Below are 25,724 nucleotides of genomic sequence, written 5' to 3' on the forward strand. Positions count from 1 at the left end.
CATTCTTCACAATGTTATCCATAATTTGTTATGATCCACACAGTCGAATGCCTTTGCATAGTCAATAAAACACAGGTAAACATCTTTCTGGTATTCTCTGATTTCAGGCAGGATCCATAAGACATCAGCAATGATATCCCTGGTTCCTTATCCTTTTCTGAATATGGCTTGAATTTCTGGCAGTTCCTGTCAATGTACTGCTGCAACCATTTTTGAATTATCTTCAGCAAAATTTTGCTTGCATGTGATATTAATGATATTGTTGGATAATTTCTGCATTCTATTAGATCCCCCTTCTTTGGCATGGGGACAAATGGGTCTCTTCCAGTCAGTTGGCCAGGTATCTGTCTTCCAAATTTTTTGACACAGACAAGTGAGCACCTCCAGTGCTGCATCCATTTGTTAAAACATCTCAGTTGGTATTCTGTCAATTCCCGGAGCCTTATTTTTCACCAATGCCTTCAGTGCAGCTTGGAAACAAAGAAGAAAGATCCGTAGCTGGAAAATACGGCCTTGGTGACAGAAATGGTGCCAGAGACTGCATGATAGAATTTTGCAAGAACAACCACTTATTCATTGCAGATTCTTTTTTCAACAACATAAACGGTGATTATACACATGGACCTCACCAGATGGAAAACACAGGAATCAAATCAACTACATCTGTGGAAAGAGATGATGGAAAACCTCAATATCATCAATCAGAACAAGGCCAGGGACTGACTGCAGAGCAGACCATTAATTGCTCATATGCAAGTTCAAGTTGAAGATGAAGAAAATTGAAACAAATCCACAAGAACCAAAATATGACCTTGAGTATATCCCACCTGAATGTGGAGTCAATCTCAAGAATAGATTTGATGCATTGAACACCTGTGACAGAAGACCTGATGAGTTGTGGGATGACATCAAGGACATCATACATGAAGAAACCAAAGGTTCATTAAAAAGTCAGGAAAGAAAGAAAAGACTAAAATGGATGTCAGAAGAGACTCTGAAACTTGCTCTTGAACATACAGTAGCTAATGAAAGAAATGATGAACTAACATTGCTGAACAGAATATTTCAAAGTGTGGCTCAAGAAGACAAAGTAAAGTATTATAACGAAATGTGCAAAGGCCTGAAGTTAGAAAACCAAAAGGAAAGAACATGCTCGGCATTTCTCAAGCTGAAAGAACTGAAGAAAAAATTCAAGCCTGAAGTTGTGATTCTGAAGAATTCTATGGACAAAATATTGAACAACGTGGGAAGCATCAGAAGAAAATGGAAGGACTACACAGAATTACTGTAGGTTTATAGTTTACATGAAATTTGGAAAAATTGTGGCCATTATTTCTTCAAATATTTTTCTTCCCCCAGTGCTCATCCTTTGGTAGCCCCAACTGCACACATAGTTGGTCACCTGAGATTATCCAACTTTCTCATACTTCGTTCAGTTTTATTCTGAGTATCAGTTTGTTTAGTTTTACTGCTATGATTTCAACTTCACTAATCTCTTGTTCCATAATACCTAATCTGCCATTAATATCATATGGTGTGTTTTTCATCTCATGCATTTCAGTTTTCATTTTTAGATGTCTAACTTGGGATTTTTAAAATATCTTCTACTGAACTTTTTAAACATATAGGATACTAGTGTAACAGTCGTGCCAAAGTTTTTCTCTGATAATTTTAACATCTGTGTCAGTTGTGATTGATTTATCTCATTACAGTCTGTATTTTTCTGCTTGTTTGTATCTCTCGTAATTTTTTTTTTTTATTGGATACTAAACCTTGTAAAGTTTACCTTCTTGGATGCTGTCTATTTTTGTATTCCAGCGAATATTCTTAAGCTTTGTTCTGGAATGTAGCTAATTTACTTGGAAACATGTGATCCTTTTAGGTATTCCTTTTTAAGATTTGGTAGGCAGAGTTAGAATAATTCTTAGTTTAGAGCTAATTATTCCCTCTACTTAGGCAAAGTCCTTCTGTAAAGATTATGCACTGTGATTTTTGAGGTTTCCTCATCTCGCTGGTGAAAACCGACATTATTCCTATTCTTGCATGAGTGATGGACACTGTTTCCTCTAATGCTTTTGGTGATTATTTCCCTATACTCAGGTATTTTTCTCTCACATATGTGCTAATCAGTACCCTACTGTATACTTGTGGGGAATTCTCTGCAGATATGTCTTCTGGTACTTTATCTGCATTGGTCCTTCTGGACTCTCAGCTTCATCTTCTTAACTCAAGGAGTCTTTGTTTTTCCCCTCCCTCTGCCACAACCTCAAAACTCTCTTGAGGCAGTAAGTGAGGAGAATTTTAGGGCTCACCTGCAGTGCTTCCTATCTTTCAGGTATCACTGTCCTTCATTACTTGACTCCTATGTCTTGAAAACTATTCTTGCCGTTTTTGTCAACTTTGTTGCTGTTTTGTGTGAGAAGGGAAATGTTATCCCATCCTAGCTGGAAGTTGAAGTCCAGAAGAATATCTAAATATAAATTTAGAATAACTTCAAAGAGGCTTACTTTATATTATTCATTTTTTGAATAGGTGGCTATTTTGAAAAATCATGTTTAAGATTACAATTCTTTGATTTATAAATTCTATATTTGAACCATTAAGGGCAGTATAAACTAAGTCTGGGTAATCAAAGTGAATGAGTTAATTGAAAGACTGTCTAAGAGATTACAGAATGGATGAGAAGCCAAGAGAATGATTCTGAAAGCCATCAATAACCCAAAAAAGGCAAGGCAAGCTCATACCACAACACTAGTTTTCTTGGCAGAATGCCTCCACAGGACCTAATGAATTGCAACACCTTTAGTTTTGCATTGGCTGCTGCAAGTAATCTCTGACCAACCTTGAGCTTTTGTGTTACTTTCTCAAAAATCAAAGTCTTGGGGGAGCATCTAATCAGTTGAGCATAGGTCATATGCTTGTTGCTTTCAGGGAGATGAGAAAAATAATATCTACCCCCTTTATTTAGACACAGGTGACGTCCCCGACTCAAATGTGTACTGAATGACCTCCAAATAAAAATGTGATGAATGTTAGGCACCAAAAAAATATTCCACTGAATAAAATATTCTACTGAAATATTTTATGTAAGTTAAATGTAATTAAACTAGGCTGTTTCATACTTAGTGTTATCCAGGCAAAATTCACATTATCTGCCTCTTACTGTTTCAGATTCTTATCCTGTGTCTAAACTTTATTTATAATTTTATATAAGCAATTTAAAATTCTAGGATTAGGAGTGAGTTCTTCCTAAAGGAGTCCAGAACATAAAAGGCAAATAAATTCAATAGTGTATAACTTTTTTCATAATTTTATGAGTCCAGTAGGGATCTCAATAGGTAACCATATTTCTTGACTTGCCTGGGAGAGCCCCAGTTGATGCTTAGCGTGCTGAGATGATTATTACTAGCACATTTAATTCTCAAAAATGTCCAACATTGAATCATAAATTATATGTTTAACTTTGTTCTAAATCTAATCATTATCCATTAGATTAATGCAATCACCAGGCTTTTGTGCTAAACTATTACACAGACAAATGAAAATAAGTCACAGAAATGTAAAAAGAGATACGGTGAAAAGGATACTAGACCAAGAATCAAGAATCATTGGGTTATAGTCTGCCTAAAGAAAGTCATTTGCCATCAAGTCGATTCCACCTCACTGGAACTAGAACTGTGCTTCACAGGGTTTTCAATGGCTGATTTTTCAGAGGTAGACCACCAGGCCTTTCTTCCTTAGTTTTACTAACCAAACCAAACCTGTTGCCACTGAGTCGACTCTGAATCACAGCGACCCTACTACCCACCTAAGCTATCTATCTTAAGATAGATAGCTATCTCCTTAAGATTCTGTTTCCTCAACTATAAAATAAGGAAATTGGACTACACAACTAGAAATGATCTTTCGAACTATTAACAACACTGTTGTAAGTCTTTAATTCAAGTTTACAGGAATTCATTAACAAGTTAGGAATTCAAAATCATAACAAGTATTTTATAGTCATTACATCTATCAGTTTAGCTATGTTTTCTCCTACTCCACATACAAATTTCTTGAACATCTTCCTTTGGGTTCATGGATTGGAAAAAAAATTAATGAAAATTAATGAGCAACAATTGGCATAACACAGTTTATAAAGAAAATGTTCTACATTCTACCTTCGTGAGTAGCATCTGGGGTCTTAAAAGCCTGTGAGCAGCCATCTAAGATACTCCACTGGTCTCACCCCTTCGGGAGCAAGGCAGAATGAAGAACACAAGATACAAGCGAAAGATCAGTCCGAAGGACTAACGGACCACAACTACCATGGCCCCCAGCAGGCTGAATCCAGTACAACTAGATGGTGTCTGGCTACCACCACTGACTGCTCTCACAGGGATCACAACAGAGGATCCTGGACAGAGCTGGACAAAAATGTAGAACAAAATTCTAACTCACAATAAAAGACCAGACTTACTGGCCTGGGACAGAGACTGGAGAAACCCTGAGAGTATGGCCCCCCCCATACCCTTTTAGCTCAGTAATGAAGTCACTCCCGAGGTTCACCCTTCAGCCAAAGATTAGACTGCCCATAAAACAAAACGAGACTAACGGGGCACAACAGTCCAGGGACAAAGACTAGAAGGCAGGGGGGACAGAAAAGCTGGTAATAGGGAACTCAAGGTTGAGAAAGGACAGTGTTAACATGTTGTGGGGTTGTTAACCATTATCATAAAACAATATGTGTACTAACTGTTTAATGAGAAACTATTTGTTCTGTAAACCTTCATCTAAAGTACAATAAAAAAAAATAATCAGCAAAAGGACAGAAATTGCTATCTATTTTGCTTTTGACTGGTAATACAGAGTAAAAGATAAGTTTGGAGAAAACTGATGAATAAATGCTTGTGGCAAATTTACCCTAAATTCCATCCTTTCCTTGCCTATATTTTTAAAAATTTCTGATTTTTTCACTAGACACATAGCAGTTTGTAACAGACTACTTTTCCCTACCACACAGAGTGTGGTCATATGTGTCAGATATGATCAATATATATGTGTACAACGTCTGAAATTTTTCTTAAAGTTCTTGCCTTCCTTTTTTTTTTTTTTTTTTTAATGTTTTCTTGTTTTGTAATGGCTGAAATGGGGATATAATGCCTTGAATTCCAACAACCAGTCTTAATCCATGAAGTGATGGTGGCAATATAGGTAATGGATGGTAGAACAATAAGACTGAAAGAACCTGGTTATTTGATACCATGAAGTACCATTCCAGCTCCTTTCTAACTTTCTATCGGTTTCTTGAAGTAATACAAGAGAGAAATATAGTTTTATGTTGTTCAAGCCATCTTTTTTTTTTCCTGTTACTTGCAGCCAAATCAAATATAATTTTATTTCTTCCTAAATAGGGAAAACTGGTTAACTGTAAGTGTTATAATCTTTTTCTAATTATGAAATATTATAAGCATTCAGACAAGAATACAGAATAAAGAACATTCATAGATTCAACACCCAATTTTCTTGTGTCTTGAGTAAAAAACCTCTGTGTATCTCTCTCAAACCCTTTCTGTGCTCTTCCATCCAATAGTGAAAATTCTTCTAAATTTAGTATATATCATTTCAATTCACAATGTAATTTTAATATAATCAAATGTATCACTCTTTTCCTTACAATTTGAGCATTTTGTGTATTCTTTAAGAAATTTTGTCCTATACCAAAGTCAAAAATTATTTTTCTCTGTTTATTTCTAAACGTTGAAAGTTTTGTTTTTCAAAATTTAGATCTATTATAAATTGGAATAAAAGTTTTGTCTCTGGTGTGAGGTAGGAGTCTAATTTTTCCCATTGAACAATCATATGTCCTAGTACAATATTTTGAAAAATCCAACCTTCCTCACCAATTTGTTAAGTCTGTATTTGTCATCAAGTTCCCATGTATTGGTGAATGCAATTCTGAGCGCTTTTTTAAGAAATACTTGTCCATCTTTGCAATTAGAACTATACTGTCTTAATTGTTACGGTTTCATAATAAATTTAAAGTTTTAATATGTGATAAGAAGTGTTACACTTTGCTCTTTTTGGAGGAGTGTATTAACTATTCTTGGTCTTTTGCTCTTCTATATGACTTCAAGAATAAACTTTTCAAGTTCCATGAAAAATTCTATTGGGATTTTTATTAGAATTACAATGAATTTATAAGTACATTTACAGAGAAGTGACAGCTTTATGATGTTTAGTCTTCCAATACATGAAAATGTTATAGCTTTCCATTTATTTAGGTATTATTTTATGGTTATCTTCATAAAGATTTTATACATCTTTGATTTATTCTTAGATAACTTATTATTTTTGTTAATTTGCAAACAAAAATTTTATGAAAGTTATTTTTTTCATTTGTTTATTGCTTGCATGTAATTTTTATATACTGTTTTTGCTTGCAGAAATTATCAACTGACCTATTATTAATCCTCCAATTGTAAATTCTCAGAAATTTTGAATAAACATTGTTAAATCTTCTGAGAATGGAAATTTTATTTTTCTTTTCAATCTTTATATCTTTTATGACCAATACTTTTCTTACTGTAATGCCTAAGTAGCCATACAATGTTGAATAAAAGTAATAGTACATATCTTTTTCTTATCATTGACTTTAAAAGGAATGATTTTAATATATTTTAAATTTGTTATCTGCACTGAAATATACTTTTAACAGATTAAGGAATTTTCTATTTATTATTAGTTTGCTTAAAAATTTTTTATTGAAATGCAGGTGTCTAAATATAATTTGGAGCCCTGGTGTACAGTAGTTAACAGCTATGGCTGCTAATCAAAAGGTCAGCTGTTAATTAAAAGTTCGGCAGATCGGCCTCTTGGAAACCCTATGGGGCAGAATCAAACATAATTTACTTATATTCATCTTGCTCAGAACTATATGTTTTATCAGTTGGTGGAAAATGTTTGAATATTCCTTGAACCCTATTCTATCAATTCTCAATGAACCAAAAAAAAAAAAAAAAAATCCACTAAATGTATGTTGAACCTTCTATACTGCATTTCTCTTAATCTGACCACTATTTCCCCATTACTTTAACTGTCAATAATATAGTATGGATAATTTCCTCAGAATTGGCTTCCAATTTACCAATTTTCTTATCAGCAATGAGTATTTTGCTTTTCATTTCATTCAGTGATTTTTTAACTGAAAACATATATTTCGTTGCTATTGGTTCTCTGATTCCTTTCAAAAATACCTGGCCTTTTAATAATATAATTTTTTTCCATTTTAATTACTTCTGTCATTTATCATTTTAAACATACTGACGGGTTAATTGAGATTCTTGGATCTAAATCATGCTGCTTTGTGTATGCGTGTTGAATGACCCTCATTCATGGTGAATTATTTCCTCATGCGCTTTTTTTTATTAACTTTTTATTTTGAAATAATTACAAATCATGGGAAATTGCAAAAATAGTATAGACAGGTCCCATGTACCCTCATTCAGTTTTCTACAATGGAAACATCTTATATTAACTATGCACTCACGTGTAGTTTTGTGTGTATGTGTTTGTGTGTGTAGTTCTATGCAAATTTATCATATGTGTAGATTCATGTAACTACTACCATAATCAAAATGCAGAACTTTTCCATCAATACAAAGATTCTTGTACTACCCCTTTATATTCACATCTCCCTTTCTTTCCCTATGTCTTAACCATGGAAATAAATAATGTTCTCCATCTCTATAATTATGTCATTTTTAAAATGTTATGTAAATGGAATCATTAGTATAAAACTTTCAGAGACTGGCATTTTTCATTCAGCATAATTCCTTTGATATCCATCCAAATTGTTGCATACGTCAATAGTTTGCACCTTTTTATTGTTAAGTGGCATTCCATAGTATGGATGTACTGCAGTTTGTATATACATTAGTCCCAATTTTTGGCTATTACAAATGAAGCTGCTATGAATATTCATGTACACACTTCTCTGCAAACATAAGCTTTGTTTCTCTGGGATAAAAGTCCAAGAACGCAATTCTGGATATGATGGTTGCATGTTTAATTTAATATGAAACTGTCAAACTGTTTTACAAAGTGGATGCACTTTTTACATTCACACCAGCAATATATGAGTGATCCAGTTTCTCCACATCCCCACCAGCCTTTGATATTCTCACTATTTTTTATTTTAGTTGTTTTAATAGGTATGTTATATCTCATCATGGTTTTAATTTGTAGTTTACTAATGGCAATTTATTTTGAATATATTTTCATGAGGTTATTTTTTATCTGTATATTCTCTTTGGTAAAATGTCTGCTCATGTCTTTTGCATATGTTCTACTTGGAATGTTGGTTACTTTGAATTTGTTGTTTTGAGTGTTCTTTATATATTCTAGATACAAGTCCTCGGTCAGATATATGGTTTGCAGATATTTTCTCCACTTTATAGCATGTCTTTTCATTTTATTAGCAGAGTCTTTCATGGAACAAAAGCTTTTAATTTTGATGAAGTCCAATTAATCAATTTTTTTTCTTTTATGGCTCATGGTTTTGGTGTTACATCTATGAACTCTTCACTTAGCTCTCAGATTCAATAATTTTTCTCATTTTCTTCTATAAGTTTTATAATTTTACATTTTGTATTTAAATCTGTGATCCATTTTGAGTTGATTTCTGTATAAGTAGTGAAATGTGAAATTTAGGTCTACTTCCATTTTTTTTTTTGGCCTATGGATGTCCAAATTGCTCCAGTAACATTTCTTGAGAAGACTATCCTTCCTTCATTGAAGTGATTTTGCAACTTTGTCAAAAATCTGTTGGCTGTACTTGTATAGGTCTATTTTTCAGTTATCTATTATTTTCCATTGAACTCTGTGTCTAGTGTCTACTGTTCCAACAATGCCACACTGTCTTGACTACTGGAGCTATATAATCTCTTAAACTGATTCTTCAGATTTTTCTTCAAAATTATCTTAGGTACTGTTATGGATTGAATTTTGTCCCCAAAAAATATGTTATAAAACCTAACCTTTATGCCTGTGGTTATAATATCATTTGGGAATGGTTTGTCTTTGTTATGTTAATGAGATACGAATGGTGTAGGGTGTATCTTGAGTGAATCTCTTTTGAGATATAAAAGAGATTAAACAAGGGAGCAGAAACAGAGATGAGAGAAGAGAGATGCGAAGCCACAAGAAGATCACCAAGGAGCCAAGGAACTCAGGACCTACAGATGCTACAAAGAGACAAGGACTTTCTCCCAGAGCTGACAGAGAAAGAAAGACTTCCTCTAGAGCTGGTGCCCTGAATTTGGACTTCTAGCCTCCTAAAATAAATTCCTGTTTGTTAAAGCCACCCACTTGTGGGTATTTGTTATGGCAGCACTAGATAACAAAGACAGGTACTCTAATTCCTTTGACTTTTTACGTAAATTTTAGAATAAGCTCATCTATATCTACAAAAAAATCTTGCTTGGATTTTGATAGGAATTGCATTACAGTTGTACATGAATTTGGGGAGAGCTGACATTTTTACCATTGAGACTTTCAATTCATATACATGACACATCTCTTTATTTAGATCTTTGATTTCTTTCATCAGCATTTTGTAGTTTCCAGCATATAGTTCTGTACATGTCTCGACAGATTTATATTTAGTATTTCATTTTTTCAGTAACTGCAAATGACATCTTGTTATTAATTTTTATTTTCACATATTCATTGTTAGAGTATAGAAACAACTGATTTTGGTACGTCGATCTTGTATCCTGTGACCCTGCTGAAATCACTTATTAGTTCTAAGAGATGTTTTGTAGATTGCTTTGGATTTTATACATAGACTATCATGTCATCTACAAATATGTTTATTTCTTCCTTTACAATACATATGTCTTTTATTTCCATTTCTTGCCTTACAATGCTGGCTAGGGCTTGTACTATTATGTGGAGTAAGAGTAGTAAGAGAAAAAATCATTGCCTTGTTACTGATCTTAAAGCAAAGCATGCATTCTTTTACAATTAAGTATGATTTTAGCTGTAGGATTTTGTATTTTTTACCAAGTTGAAGCAGTTCCCTTCTATTACTAGTTTTCTGAGACTTTTTATCATGAATCAGTGTTGAATTCTGTCAAATAAATTTTTCTGCAACAACTGATGATTATCATGTTTTTATTTTTTCTTTAGCCTGTTACTATGGTGTATTACATTGATTGATCTTCAAATACTGAACCAGCCTTGCATCCCTGAAATAAATCCCACTTGGTCTTGGTGTAAAATTATTTTTATACGTTGTTGGATTCAAGTCGCAAATATTTTCTTGAGAAAATTTACATGTAAGTTAATGAGACATATTGATCTATAGAATTCATTTTTTGGACTGTCTTTGTCTGGTTCTACTATCATAAAATGAGCTGGGAAGTGTTCTCTTCTATACTATTTTCTGGAAGATATTGTGCAGGCAATTCTTTAAACACTTAGAAGAATTCTCCAGTGAAACCATCTGGGCCAGGAGATATCTTTTTGGGGAGTTTATAAACTGCATTCAATTTCTTTAGTAGTTATGTTGTTGTTAGGTGTCATTGAGTCGGTTCCAATTTATAGCAACCCTATGTGCAACAAAAAGAAACACTGCCTGGTCCTGTGCCATCCTCATGATCGTTGTTATGCTTGAGCCCATTGTTGCAGCCACAGTGTTAATCTATCTCATTGATGGTCTTCCTCTTTAACACTGACTCTCTACCAAGCATAATGTCCTTCTCCAGGGACTGATCCTTCCTGATGACATGTCCAAAGTATGTGAGACAAAGTCTCACCATCCTCACTTCTAAGGAGCATTCTGGCTGTACTTCTTCCAAGACAGATTTGTTCATTCTTTTGGCAGTAGGTGATATATTCAATATTCTTTGACAACACCACAATTCAAAGGCATCAATTCTTCTTCAGTCTTCCTTATTCATCGTCCAGCTTTCGCATGCATACGAGGCGACTGAAAACACCACGACTTGGGTCAGGCACTCCTTAGTCGACAAAGTGACATCTTTGCTTTTTAATACTTTAAAGAGGTCTTTTGCAGCAGATTTGCCCAATGCAATGTGTTGTTTCATTTCTTGACTGCTAATTCCATGGGTGTTGATTGTGGATCCAAGTAAAATGAAATCCTTGACAACTTCAATCTTTTCTCTTTTTATCATGATGTTGCTTCCTGGTCCAGTTGCGAGGATTTTTGGTTTCTTTATGTTGAGGTGTAATCCATACTGAAAGCTGTCATCTTTTACCTTCATCAGTAAGTGCTTCAAGACTTCTTTCACTTTCAGCAAGCAAGGTTGTGTCATCTGCATTAATGCAGGTTGTTAGTGAGTCTTCCTCCAACCCTGATACCCCAATCTTCTTCATACAGTCCAACTTCGTGGATTATTTGCCCAGCATACAGATTGTATAAGTATGGTGAAATGATACAACCCTGATGCTCATCTTTCCAGACTTTAAACCACACAGTATCCCCTTGTTCTGTTCGAACGACTGCCTCTTGATCTATGTACAGGTGCCTCATGAGCACAATTAAGTGTTCTGGAATTCCCGTTCTTCACAATGTTATCCATAATTTGTTATGATCCACACAATCCAATGCCTTTGCACAGTCAATAAAACATAAGTAACCATCTTTCTGGTATTCTCTGCTTTCAGCCAGAATCCATCTGACATCAACAATGATACCCCTGGTTCCACGTCCTCTTCTGAATCCAGCCTGAATTTCCGGCAGTTCCCTGTAGATGTACTGCTGCAATCGCTTTTCAATGATCTTCAGCAAAATTTTATTTGTGTGTGATATTAATATTGTTCGATAATCTCTGCATTTGGTAGGATCACCTTTCTTTGGAATAGGCTAAATATGGATCTCTTCCAGTCAGTTGGCCAGACAGCTGTCTTCCAAATTTCTTGGCATAGACGAGTGAGCACTTCCGGTGCTGCATGCATTTGTTAAAACATCTCAGTTGGCATTCCACCAATTCCTGGAGGCTTGTTTTTCGCCAATGCCTTCTGTACAGCTTGCACTTCTTCCTTCAGTACCATCAGTTCTTGATCATATGCTACCTCCTGAAATGGCTGAACGTTGACCAATTCTTTTTGGTACAGTGACTCTATTCCTTCCATCTTCAGTAGTTATAGGGCTATTCAAATTATCTATAACATATTGAGTTTTTTAAAGTTTGTGCTTTTCAAGCAATCAGTCAATTTCATCTAATTGTCAAAAGTAGGTGTGTAGAGTTGTTTGTAGCATGCCTTTGTTGTTAGTTGCCCTGAAATCGGCCCCGACTCATGGAACCCCATGTACAACCGAACGAAACGCTGTCCAGTCACTATATTGGACAATATTCTGTTGTGATCCATAAGGCTTTCATTGGCTAATTTTGGGAAGCAGATTTCTAGGCCTTTCTTCTTAGTCTGTCTTAGTCTGGAAGTTCCAATGAAACTTGTCTGCCACGGATGTCCCTGATGGTATTTGAAATACTTATGGTACAGCTTTCAGCATTGTAGCAACAAGCGACCACTACAACAAACTGACAGATGGGTGATAGTTGGTGTGTAGTATGTCCTTTTGTGTGTGTGTGTGTGTGTGCTGTCATGTTGATTCCTGCTTAGCAATTCTACATGAGAGAGTAAAACTGCCCCCTAGGGTTTCTTAAGCTGTAGCCTTTATGAGAGCAGATCACCAGGTCTTTTCTCAATTGGAGCAGCTGGTGAGTTGGAATCACCGACTTTTCAGTTCACAGCTGAGCAGTTAACCATTGCACCACCAGGTTCTTTAATATGCCCTTGCTATCCTTTAGTCTCTGAGGTCTGTAGTGTTATTCCATTTCATTCCTGATATTGATCATTTGTGTCTTTTCTCTGTTTTTCTTTGTTAGGTTTGCTAGAGGTTTGTCAATTTTATTGATCTTTGCAAAGAACCAAGTTTTTGTTTCATTGATTTTTTCCCCTAAAACTCAGAGTGAAACTCATAGCAACCCTTGGAGGCACAGTGGTTAAATGCATGACTGCTAACTGAAAGGTTGGCAGTTCAAACCTACCAGCCGCTTTTCTGGAGAAAGATGGCAGCAGTCTGCTTCTGTAAAGATTACAGCCTTGGAAACCCCATGGGGTGGTTCTACTCTGTCCTATAGGGTCGCTGTAAATTGGAATTTGACTTGACAGCAATAGGTTTTTGGGGGGTGTATGTGTGTGTGTTTCTGTTTACAATTTCATTAATTTCTGTTATCTTTATTACTTGATTTTTTTTCTCTTTGTTTTAGGTCTATTTTGCTCTTCTTTTTCTAGGTTGTTGAGGAGGAAACTTAGTTTATCGATTTAAGACTTTTCCTCTTTTCTAGTGTATACATTTAATGCTATAAATTTCTCTCAGTGGTTTTAGCTGAATCCCACAAATTTTGCTATATTTAATATTTAATTTCATTCATTCAATGTATTTTTTTAAAAATTTCCCTGAGACTTCCTCTTGACCCATGGATTACTTAGAACTATTGTTTAGTTTACCAGTTTTTTGTTATCTTTATGTTATTGATTTCTAGTTTTTCCACTGGGATTGAAGAACAGACTCTGTATAATTTCATTTCTTTAATTTTGCTGAGGTGGCTTTTCTGGCCCAAGATATGATCTATTTTGGTGAATGTTCCATTTGCATTTGAAAATAATGTATATTTGGCTGTTTTTGACAGGAGCATTCCATAAATATCAATTAGGTCAAGTTGATTGATCGTGTTGCTCATTTCTTCTTTATCCTCAATTGAGAGCACAGGGTTGAAGTTTTGAAATATAACTGGATCTGCCTACTCTTCCTTACAATTTGTCAAATTTTCCGTCATGTTTTTTGAAGCTCTATTATTATCTGCATACATATTTAGGATTGTTTGGTCTTCTTGGTAATTTAATCATGTTTTCATTGTATAATATCCCTTTTTATTACTGTAATTTTCTTTGTTTTGAAGTTTGATATTTACATGTCATTCCATCTTTCTTTTCTTTCATTTTTACATGGTACATCTTCTTCCATCTTTATAATTTTAAACTACCAGAGTAATTATATTTTAAACGGGGTTTTGTGTAAACTGCATATAGTTGGGGCTTACTTTTTATCCACTCTGAAATCTCTGCCTTTGAATTAGGAGGTGTAGACTAAGGTTCAGCAAATTTTTTCTATAAAGAGTCAAATAGTAAATGTTTTAGGCTTTACGTTCTACTTACAGTCTCCACTGTATATTCCTTATTTTTAGTTAATAGACTTTATTTTTAGAGCAGTTTTAGATTTACAGAAAAATTGAGCATATAATACAGAAATTCCTATATATTTCCTCTTTTGCCTATTGTTAGCATCTTGCAATAGTGTGGTACGTTTATTACAATTGATGAACAAATACTGATACATTATTATACATCTGATCACCACTGCAGTATCATACAAAACAGTTTTACTACACTAAAAAACCCTGTACTCCACCTATTGATCTCTATCTCCCTTCCCCTGAACCCCTGGCAACTAATTATGTTTCTAATGTCTCTATTGTTTTGCCTTTTCCAGAATGTCACATAGTTAGAATCATACAGTAGGTAGCTTTATCAGACTGGCTTCTTTCACTTAGAATGATGCATTTAAGGTTTCTCCATGTCTTTTCGTGGCTTGACAGTTCATTTCTTTTTATTGCTGGATAATACTCCATTGTATGGATGTACCACAGTTCATTTACCCATTCACCTATTAAAAGACATCTTGATTGCTTCCAGGTTTTGGCAATTATGACTAAAGCTGTTCTAAACATTTATGTACAGGTTTTTGTATGGACAAAAGTTTTCAAATCATTTGCATAAATTACCAGGGGAACCACCGCTCAATGGTAAGGTAAGAATCTGTTTAGAATTGTAAGAAACTGCCAGTCTTCCAAAGTGGCTACACCATTTTTGCATTCCTTTGGAAAACCTGGTTGCTTAGTGGTTAAGAATTCAGCTACTAACCAAAAGGTAGCAGTTCAAATCCACAGGCTTTCCTTGGAAACCCTGTGGAGCAGTTCTACTCTGTCCTATAGGGTTGCTATGAGTCAGAATCGACTTGACGGCAATGTTTTTTTTTTTGTATCAGCAATAATAGAAGCGACGATGACAAGACTTCATCTCACATACTTTGGACATGTTATTAGGAGGGACCAGCCCCTGGAGAAGGGCATCATGCTTGGTAAAGTACAGGGTCATTGAAAAAGAGGAAGACCTTCAGCAAGATGGACTGACACAGTGACTGTGACAGCAGGCTCGAGCATAACAATGATCATGAGGATAGTACAGGACCAGGCAGTGTTCCTTTCTGTTGTATATAGGGTTTCTGTGAGTTGGAACCAACTCGATGGCACCTAATAGTAACAACAACATCAGCAATAAATGACAGTTTTTGTTGCTCTACATTTTCACCATAATTTGGCATTGCCAATTTTTTTTTTTTTTTTTTTTAGTCATTCTAATAGGTGTGTGTGTAGTGGTATCTCATTTTTGTTTAAATTTGCAATTAATCGACTATGGCAACGGATTTGGTTTTGGTTTAATGACATATGATGATGAGCATCTTTTCATACGCTTATTTGCCATCTAAATATCTTCTTTGGTGAGGTGTCATTTCAGATATTTTTCCCATTGTTTAATTGAGCTGTTTCTTTTTGTATTGTTAAATTTTAAGAGTTCTTTGTATATTTTGAATATAAGTCCTTTATCGGAGGAGAGTTTTACAAACATTTTCACCTAAGCTATGGCTTGTCCTTTAATTGTCTTAGAAGTATTTTTCACAGACCGAAAGTTTTTCATTTTAATGAAGCCAATTACAACAGAGGGGTATTGAAGTCTCCAACTATCACAGTGAATTTGTCTATTTCTTCTTGCAGTCTTATCAGTTTTTCTCTCCCGTATTTCGATGTTCTGTTGTTAAGTGCATGCACATTAGGATTGCTATGTGTTCTTGGAGAGTTGACCACTTTATCATTATTTAATGTCACTCTTTATTCCTCATCATTTTCCTTGTTCTGAAGTCTACTTTGTCTGAAATTAACATAGCTACTTCAGCTTTCTTTTTATTAGTGTTAGCATGGTATAACTTTCTTCAATCCTTTACTTTTAATCTATTTGTGTCTTTATTTTTAAAGTGTATTTCTGTAGACAAAATATAGTTGGGTTATTTTTTTCATTCACTCTGTCAGTCTTTGTCTTTTAGTTGGTATATTTAGAGACCATTCACATGTAAAGTGATTATTGATATACTAAGATTAATGTCTACCGTATTTGTTACTGTTTTCTATTCATTTTACTTGTTCTTTATTTCTTTTCTTGTGTTTCTCTCATTTTCTGCTTTCTCTGGTTTTAACTGAGCATTTTTTATGATTCTGTTTCCTCTCCTCTCTTAGCAGATCAGTTATATCTGTTTTTTAAACTTTTTAGTGGTTGCCCTGGAGTATTTAATATGCATTATAACTAATGTAAGCCAACTTTCAATATACATGCCACTTTACATGTAGTGCAGGTACCTTATAACAGAGTATTTCCAATTCTTTCTTCCTGTCCCTTATAATAATGCTATAATTCATTTCACACATCCATAAGCTAATTACTTGATACATTGTTATTATTATTATTTTGAAAAAATAGCTATCTATGAAGATCAATTAAGTAAAAGAAAAAGGTTTTGTTTTATCTTCATTTATTCCTTCTCCTCTTTCTTTCTTTAGGTAGATCTGAGTTTCTGACCTATAACATTTTCCTTCTCTCTGAAGAACTTCTTTTAACATTTCTCACCAGGCAAGTCCACTGGTGACAAATTCCCTCAATTTTCATTTGTCTGAAAAAGTCTATTTCTCCCTAACTTTTGAGAGATAATCTCACTAGATACAGAATTTTATGTTGTTGGTTTTCTTCTTTCAGTGCTTTAAATATTTCACTCCACTCTCTTCTTGTTTGCATGGTTTCTGAAAAGAACTCCAGTGTAATTCTTATCCCTGACTCGCTATAAACTATTTGCTGTTGAGTCGATTTCAACTCATGGCAACCCCTATATATGTCAGAATAAGAATGTGTTCCATGAGGTTTTCAATGGCTGAACTTTTCCAAAGTAGATCACCAGGCCTTTCTTTATTATTCTCCCTTCATCCTTCAACTTCCAAGTTTCCATTTGGTATAATTTCCCTTCATCCTGAAGAGCTTCTCTTATCATTTCTTGTCAGCTCTGACAAATTTTATTCATTATTCTTCATGTATGTTGGATGACCACATTAAGCCAATAAGACATTAAATTAACTCCTGGCTAGGAGTATGTTATGAAGTTAGTATGTTATGAAGGCCCCACTCCTAGATCTTTGCTTTTTGCAGTGTTACCAATTGAGAACTTGGTGTGTTCACCAGAGCTCCTCCCCACAACACATCCTAAACTCTAACTCTTATCCACAGAGCATAGCAATACTACTGAAAATGCTTCTCTGCCTTTCACAGGATTTCTGCTTGATTTATTAACCTCTTTCTATATACAGCTTCATAATTCAGAAAATACACTAAGTGAAAACCTGACAATTTTTTCTCATTTATCTACTTCTCCCTTCTCTTTTCTATCTTGGCCCCTCAAGCCCTAATTTTTGTCTCTTCAGGCTCATGGGTCTATAAAAAATTTTTTTCTGTTTTTTTTTTCCTTTTCCCTTTGCCCAAATTGTCAGCTTCTTGTTGATGTCCAGAATCAGCAAATACTCTCGAGGAAAAAGTAGCTGCAGAAGGTTGCGTCTCCTCTTCAGGATTTGTCTTTCTCCAAGATTTTGGCCTTTTAGTTCCTGGTTGCCTAAACAACTCTCTGATGTCTTTAAACAAATATTTTAAAACTTTATTCAATGTAATATTTGTGCCCTTAACCTGAAATGTGAGACTATGCTTTCTATTTCTTTTATATGTATAATAATTCCAATAATGGTAAGAATATATAAGGGTTACTGATAAATAAGTATTAATTGACTATTGAGTTCTGATGTAAAAATAGAATATACCAAATTATATTTACCCGTCATAATTTTCAGTGATTCCAGCAAGCTGCACTGTTTCACAGCGTACAAAAACTATAAACACAAGTAGTATAAGTGTTATAGCAGATGTAGCCATTACAAATCTCATAATGGCTTTACAAGACATCTCTAACTTGGAAATAATGACACCTCCCAGTAACTGGCCAATTGCACCTCCTGGAAGTAAAACAAGTCCTAAAAGAAAGAAGGAGGGGGAGAGGAAACGCAGTTAGAAAATGATCAGGTGACATTAGTAGAGTACATTCATACATTGATGCAATCTCTTCTGCTCTAAATATACTGAAATCATAGATTTAAATAAAAAGACAGGGAGAAAACTAAAAGGTATGATGAACATCTCAACAAACCTTAACCCCCAGAGGAATACAAACCTGTGAGTGAGGTTGAGTCACAGACCTGCTAGACTCTACAGTGAAGTTTTGTTCCTTTAATAACAGGGTAATGTAGTAATGGGGTCTAAAACAAACCAAGAAATTACTCCATGCAAAAAGTACAGGAGCTGTCTTACTAAGAGGTATTATTGATTATTTGCCTGGATTTATGTCTTATAACAAGAGGCATGCCTACATCGGCAAGAGTTCACAGACAGAGATTTGTTACCAAGAATTGAACTAACCCACTCATTGGATGTACAATATTAACAATCTCACTAAAATTGGAACCTCAGAATATTCATTGTAAGATTTGGTTCCCTATTCAAGCATAAGGCATTAGAAAGAGGCAAACAAAAGAAAAAGGAAAAGAAATATAGTTACAAAATAATCAGATGAAGATAACACAGTAAATTAACATCTTGATGCAACCCCTTCTGCTTCGAATGTATAGCAATGATAGATCTAAACGTGAATAAAGGACAAGAAATATAAGACAAAAACAAAAAATAAATCCCATTTACACCAGATGAAACTTATTACATAGAAGTGTCTGACAATCACTTTAAAATAAGTAATTTTGGAATGCTCAAACAGATAAATTAAGGATAAACTTCCATAATTGTCATGGATTGAATTATGTCCCCCAGAAAATGTGTGTGTCAATTCTGGTGGACCATGATTCCTGGTATTGTGTGATTTTCTTATATGCTGTAAATCCTGCCTCTATGATGCTAATGAGGGAGGATGAGAGGCAGTTGTGTTAGTAAGGCAGGACTCAATCTACAAGACTGGATTGTATCCTGAGGCAATCTCTTGAGATATAAAAGAGAGAAGTGAGCAGAGAGACGGGGACCACATACCACCAAGAAAGCAGTGCCAGAGCAGAGCGTGTCCTTTGAACCCGGGGTCCCTGCATGGAGAAGCTCCTAGTCCAGGGGAACACTGATGAGAAGAAGGCCGACAGAGAGAGAAAGCCTTCCCCTGGAGCTGATGCCCTGAATTTGGACTTTTAGCCTACTTTACTGTGAGGAAATAAACTTCTCTTTGTTAAAACCATCCACTTGTGGTATTTCTGTTATAGCAGCACTAGATAACTAAGACAATAATAATGAAGAAGAAATAATAAAAACAAAGAAATGGAAAAAAAGAACAGATGGATGGAAAAAGAAGAAATAAGAAAAAATGTTAAAAAATACAATTATTAAAATAAAAACCGACATCCCAGGAAAATCTTCAGACTAAACACAATTGAAGAGTACATTAACTGTAAGAGAGTCCTAGGTTAGTCACCCAGTAAGTAACAAAAAGAAAAAAGGGTGAAACAAATAACCAAAATGAGCAATTAAAAGACAATGAATACAGTGCAGAAACGTAACAAAAACTACTTCAGGCAGGTGATCAAGCTCAAATTCAACAGTGATAAGTATTGTTGACAGTATGTACCTTTGATATGACATGATGTACACGGCACTTTACCCCTGTGGTCTTTCTTCTAAATACCCATAATCCCAGTCAAATCATGAGAAAAACATGAGACATTTTCCAATACAGGGCATTCTAAAAAATACCTGACCAGCAATTCTCTAAACTATCAAAATAAGGAAACTCTAAGAAACTGTCACAGTCAATAGGAGCTTAAGGACGCATGACTATTAAATATAATGTGATATCCTGGATGGGATCAGGGAATACAAAAAGAGCATTAGGTAAAAAAATAAAGAAATTTGAACATTACAACAGACCAAACTGAAATAAAAAGGATCGTTAACATAATATTATGAAAAATTATACTCCAACAAATTTCCAGAACCTAGAGGAAATGGACAAATTTCTAGAAACATACTATCTACCTAAATTAACACAAAGTGAGATAGAAAATCTGAACAGAACCATGACAAGAGAAGAGATCAAAGAAGTAATAAAAAGAAACTCTCAACAAAAAGAAACCCTAGCCTGGACAACTTCTCTGGAGAATTCTACCAAACATCCAGAGAACAGCTTACACCAGTACAACTCAAACTATTTCAGAGCATAGAAAAGGAAGGAATACTCTTAAATTCATTCTATGAAACCAGCAAAACCTTAAACCAAAGCTAGGCAAAGACACCAAAAAAAAGGAAGTTACAGAACAATATCTCTCATGAATATAGATGCAAAAATTCTAGCCAATAGAACTCAGCAACATATAAAAAAGTAATAATAATACTCCATGATCAAATGGGAATCACATCAGGTATGCAAGGATGGTTTAACATTAGAAAATCAATCAGCATAATCTACCACATAAACAAAACAAACAAAAAAATCACATGATCATCTCAATTGACACAGAAAAGGCATTTGATAAAGTCCACACACATTCCTGATAAAAACTCTCACTAAAATAGGAATGAATAGAAGGGAAATTCTTCAACATAATAAAGGGTATTTATACAAAACCAACAGCCAACATCATTCTCAACAGAGAGAGGCTGAAAACATTCTCCTGAGAACAGGAGGAAGACAAGGATGCCCTTCATCACCACTCCTATTTACATTGTGCTCAAGTCCTATCTAGGGCAATAAGGCAAGAAAAAGAAATAAAGGGCATCCAAATTTGACGGCAAGAAGTAAAACTATTCCTATTTTCAGATGATATACTATACATAGACAGCCCCAAAGATTCCACAAGAAAACTACTGGAACTAATAGAAAGATGCAGCAGATTAGCAGGATACAAGATCAACATACAAAAATCAGTCGGAATACTATACACCAATAAAGAGAACTTCAAAAAGGAAATCAGGAAAACAATACCATTCACAATAGCCCCTAAAAAGATAAAATACTTAGGAATAAATCTAACCAGAAATGAAAAAGACCTATGCAAAGAAAACTACAAAACACTACTGCAAGAATCCAAAAGAGACCTACATAAATGCAAAAATATAACATACTCATGGATAGAAAGACTCAACAATGTGAAAATGTCGGTTCTACCCAGAGTGATCTAAAGATATAATGCAATCTCGATCCAAACCGACAGCATTCTTCAATGAGATGGAAAAACTAATCACCAACTTTATATGGAAAGGAAAAAGGTATCCGGATAAGCAAAGCATTATTGAAGAAAAAGAACAAAAAAAGAGGCCTCAAACTACCAGATCTTAGAACTTACTATACAGCCCTGGTAGTCACAACAGCCTGGTACTGGTACAATGACAGATACATAGACCAATGGAACAGGATTAAGAACGCAGACATAAATGCATTCACCTATGATAAGCTGATCTTTGACAAAGGACCGAAGTCCATTAAATGGGGAAAAGACAGTCTTTTTAACAAATGGTGCTAGCAAAACTGGATGTCCACCTGTAAAAAAATGAAACACGACCCATACCTCACACCATACACAAAAACTAACTCAAAATTGATCAAAGAACTAAATATAAAACCTAAAACAATAAATATCATGGAAGAAACAAGAGGGGCAACACTACAGGTCCTAATATATGGCATAAATAGAATACAAGCCATAACTAACAATGCACAAACACCAAAAGATAAACTAGATAACTGAACTGGGAGCTCCCAAAAATTAAACACTTATGCTCATCAAAAGACTTCACCAAAAGAGTAAAAAGAGAACGTACAGACTGGGAAAAATTTTTTGGCTACGACATATCCAACAAGGATCTAATCTCCAAAATGTATAAAACACTTCAACACCTTCACAAAAAAAGACAAATAATCCCACTAAAAAATAGGCAAAGGATATGAACAGACACTTCACCAAAGAAGACATTTAAAAGGCTAACGGACATATGAGGAAATGCTCGAGATCATTAGACATCAAGAGGAATGCAAATCAAAACTACAATGATATACCATTTCATCCCAACATTACTGGCACTAATCAAAACAAACAAACAAACCAAAAAAAAACCACAAAAAACAGAAAATAATAAATGTTGGAGAGGTTGTGGGGAAGATTGGAATTCTTATGCACTGCTGGTGGAAATGTAAAATGGTACAACCACTATGGAAAATGATATGGTGCCTCCTTAAAAAGCTAGAAATAGAAATACTATAGGATCCAGCAATCCTACTCCTAGGAATATATTCTAGAGAAGTAAGAGCTGTCACATAAATAGACATATGTACACCTATGTTCATTGCAGCATTATTCACAATAGCAAAAGATGGAAATAACCTAAGTGCCCCTCAACAGATGAGTGGATAAATAAATTATGGTACATACACACTATGGAATACTATGCAAAGATAAAGAACAATGATGAATCTGTGAAGCATGTCACAACATGGATGAATCTGGAGGGCATTATGCTGAGGGAAATAAGTCAATCATAAAAGGACAAATACTGTATGAGAGCACTATTATAAAAACTCAAGAAAATATTTCAACAAAGATAAAAACAATCTTTGATGGTTACAGGGGAAGTGAGGGGTGGGAAGGGAAATCATTAACTAGATAGTAGACAAGTGCTAACTTTAGTGAAGGTAAATACAACATGCAATATAGGGTAAGTCAGTACAACCTGACCAAGGCAAAGTCATAGAGGCTTCCTAGAAACATCAAAACACTTTGAAGGACTGAGTTGCTAGGGTTGAGGGCTGGGGATCATGGTCTTGCGGGATATCTAGGTCAACTGGTATAACATAGTTCAAAAAGAAAATGTTCTATATCATACTTTGGTAAATAGTGTCTGGGGTCTTAAAGGCTTGCTAGCAGCCATCTAATATACATCTGTTGGTGACATCCCATCAAGAGAAAAGGAGAATGAAGAAAACCAAAGACACAAGGAAAATATTAGCGCAAAGGACTAATGAACCACAGCCTCCACCAGCCTGAGCCTAGAAGAATTAGATGGTGCTCAGCAACAAACCCTGACCTCTCTAGCAGAGATCACACAATTTTTTAAGTTGTTTTCAAAAAATAGAAAATATAAGTAGTATGATATCTTTTAAAGAAATTGCACCTATCAGTACAAAGCTTCTCACAACATAAGCCCAAATGTAAATGGATTCATCAGTGATTTATTTTTCTTTCAAGGAAGAAATAAAACTAATCTATGAATCTAGGAAAACTGGAAGTAGTCAAAAGAAGTAAAAAATAAAATGGAAGGCATAAAGATCAATATCCTAGCAATTAGTTAGCTGCAAAGGACTGGTATTGGCCATTTTGAATCAGACAATAATATGGTCTACTTTGCCAGGAATGAAAAATTGAAGAGGAATGACATCACATTTATCATCAAAAAGAACATTTCAAGGTCTATTCTGAAATACAACACTGTCAGTGATATGATCAGATCTATACACCTACAAGGAAGACGAGTTACTATGACTATTATTCAAATTTATGCACCAACCACTAAGGCCAAAGATGAAGAAATTCAAGATTTTTATCTATTTCTGCAGTCTGAAATTGATCAAACATAGAACTAAGATGCACTGATGATTACAATATCATTAATATCACACACAAGTAAAATTTTACTGAAGATCATTCAAAAGCATTAGCAACAGTACATGGACAGGGAATTGCCAGAAATTCAAGTTGGATTCAGAGGAGTACGTGGAACTAGGGATATCATTGCTAATTTCAGATGGATCCTGGCTGAAAGCTGAAAATATGAGAAAGATGTTTACTTGTTCTTTATTGACTATGCAAAGGCATTCGACTGTGGGGATCATAACAAATTATGGATAACACTGGGAAGAATGGGAACTCAGAATACTTAATTGTGCTTACGAGGAATCTGTACTTAGATCAAGAGGCAGTCGTTCAAACAGAATAAGGAGATATTGCGTGGTTTAAAGTCAGGAAAGGTGTGCGCCAGGGTTGTATCCCTTCACCATACTTATTCAATCTGTATATGAGCAAATAATCTGAGAAGCTGGACTATATGAAGAAGAACACAGCATCAGAGTCCGAGGAAGTATAATAACCTGCGATATGACACAACCTTGCCTCCTGAAAGTACAGAGGACTTGAAGTACTTGCTGATGAAGATGAAAGACCACAGCCTTCGGTATGGATTACACCTCAACATAAAGAAAATAAAAATCCTCACAACTGGAACAATAAGCAACATCGTGATAAATGGAGAAAAGACTGAAGTTGACAAGGATTTCATTTTATTTGAAACCACAATCAACACTCATAGAAGCAACAGTCAAGAAATGGAACAACACATTGCATTGGGCAAATCTGCTGCAAAAGACCACTTTATAAAGTGTTAAAAAGCAAAGATGTCACTTTAAGGACTAAGGTGTGCCTGACCCAAGCCATGGTGTTTTCAATTGCCTCGTATGCATGTGAAAGCTGGACAATGAATAACGAAGACTGAAGAAGTATTGATGCCTTTGAATTATGGTGTTGGCAGCCAATATTGAATATACCATGGACTGCCAGAAGAACGAACAAATCTGTCTTGGAAGAAGTACAGCCAGAATGCTCCTTAGAAGCAAGGATGGCGAGTCTTCGTCTCACATACTTTGGACATGTTAACAGGAGGGACCAGTCCTGGAGAAGGCCATCATGCTTTGTAAAGTAGATGGTGATGGAAAAAGAGGAAGACCCTCAACCAATGGATTGACACAGTGGCTGCAACAATGGGCTCAAGCATAAAAATGATTATGAGGATGGCGCAGGACCGGGCAGTGTTACGTTCTGTTGTACATGGTTTCACTATGAGTTGGAACTGACTCAACAGCACCTAACAACAACAAGGAAGACCAGTTAATACGACTATTTTTCATATTTATGCACCAACCATTAAGGCCAAAGATGAAGATACTGAAGATTTTTACCAACTTCTGCAGTCTAAAATTGATCAAACCATGTAATCAAGATGCATTGATAATTACTAGTGATTGGAATGCAAAAGTTGGAAACAAAGAAGGATCAGTAGTTGGAAAATATGGTCTTGGTGATAGAAATGAAGCCAGAGATCACGTGATAGAATTCTGCGAGACTAACGACTTATTTATTGGAAATGCCTTCTATCAACAACATAAAACTGTGGACTACACTCATGGACCTCACCGGCAGGCATACATAGGAATCAAATCTACTACATGTGTGGAAAGAGATGATAGGGAAGCACAATATCATTAGTCAGAACAAGGTCAGGGCCCAAATGTGGAAGAGACCATTAATTGCTCATATGCAAATTCAAGGTGAAGCTGAAGTTCAAGGTGAAAATAAGTCCACAAGAGCCAAAGTAAGACTTTGAGTATATCCCACCTGAATTTATAGACTTTTTCAAGAACA

General features: G+C 35.0%; 1 protein-coding gene across 1 annotated transcript in view; it reads right to left on the reverse strand.

The window, feature by feature from the left end:
• The window catches only part of SLCO6A1 (solute carrier organic anion transporter family member 6A1), a 125,749-nt gene that overhangs the window by 34,211 nt on the left and 65,814 nt on the right, over positions 1 to 25,724 (reverse strand). Inside the window, exon 9 of the mRNA XM_004375070.1 lies at positions 18,050 to 18,245. Coding sequence (XP_004375127.1) covers positions 18,050 to 18,245 — 196 coding nt within the window. The remainder of the gene's footprint in view (positions 1 to 18,049; positions 18,246 to 25,724) is intronic.

The sequence above is a fragment of the Trichechus manatus genome, unplaced genomic scaffold (assembly GCF_000243295.1).
Source record: "Trichechus manatus latirostris isolate Lorelei unplaced genomic scaffold, TriManLat1.0 scaffold00032, whole genome shotgun sequence".
Classification (NCBI taxonomy): Eukaryota; Metazoa; Chordata; class Mammalia; order Sirenia; family Trichechidae; genus Trichechus; species Trichechus manatus.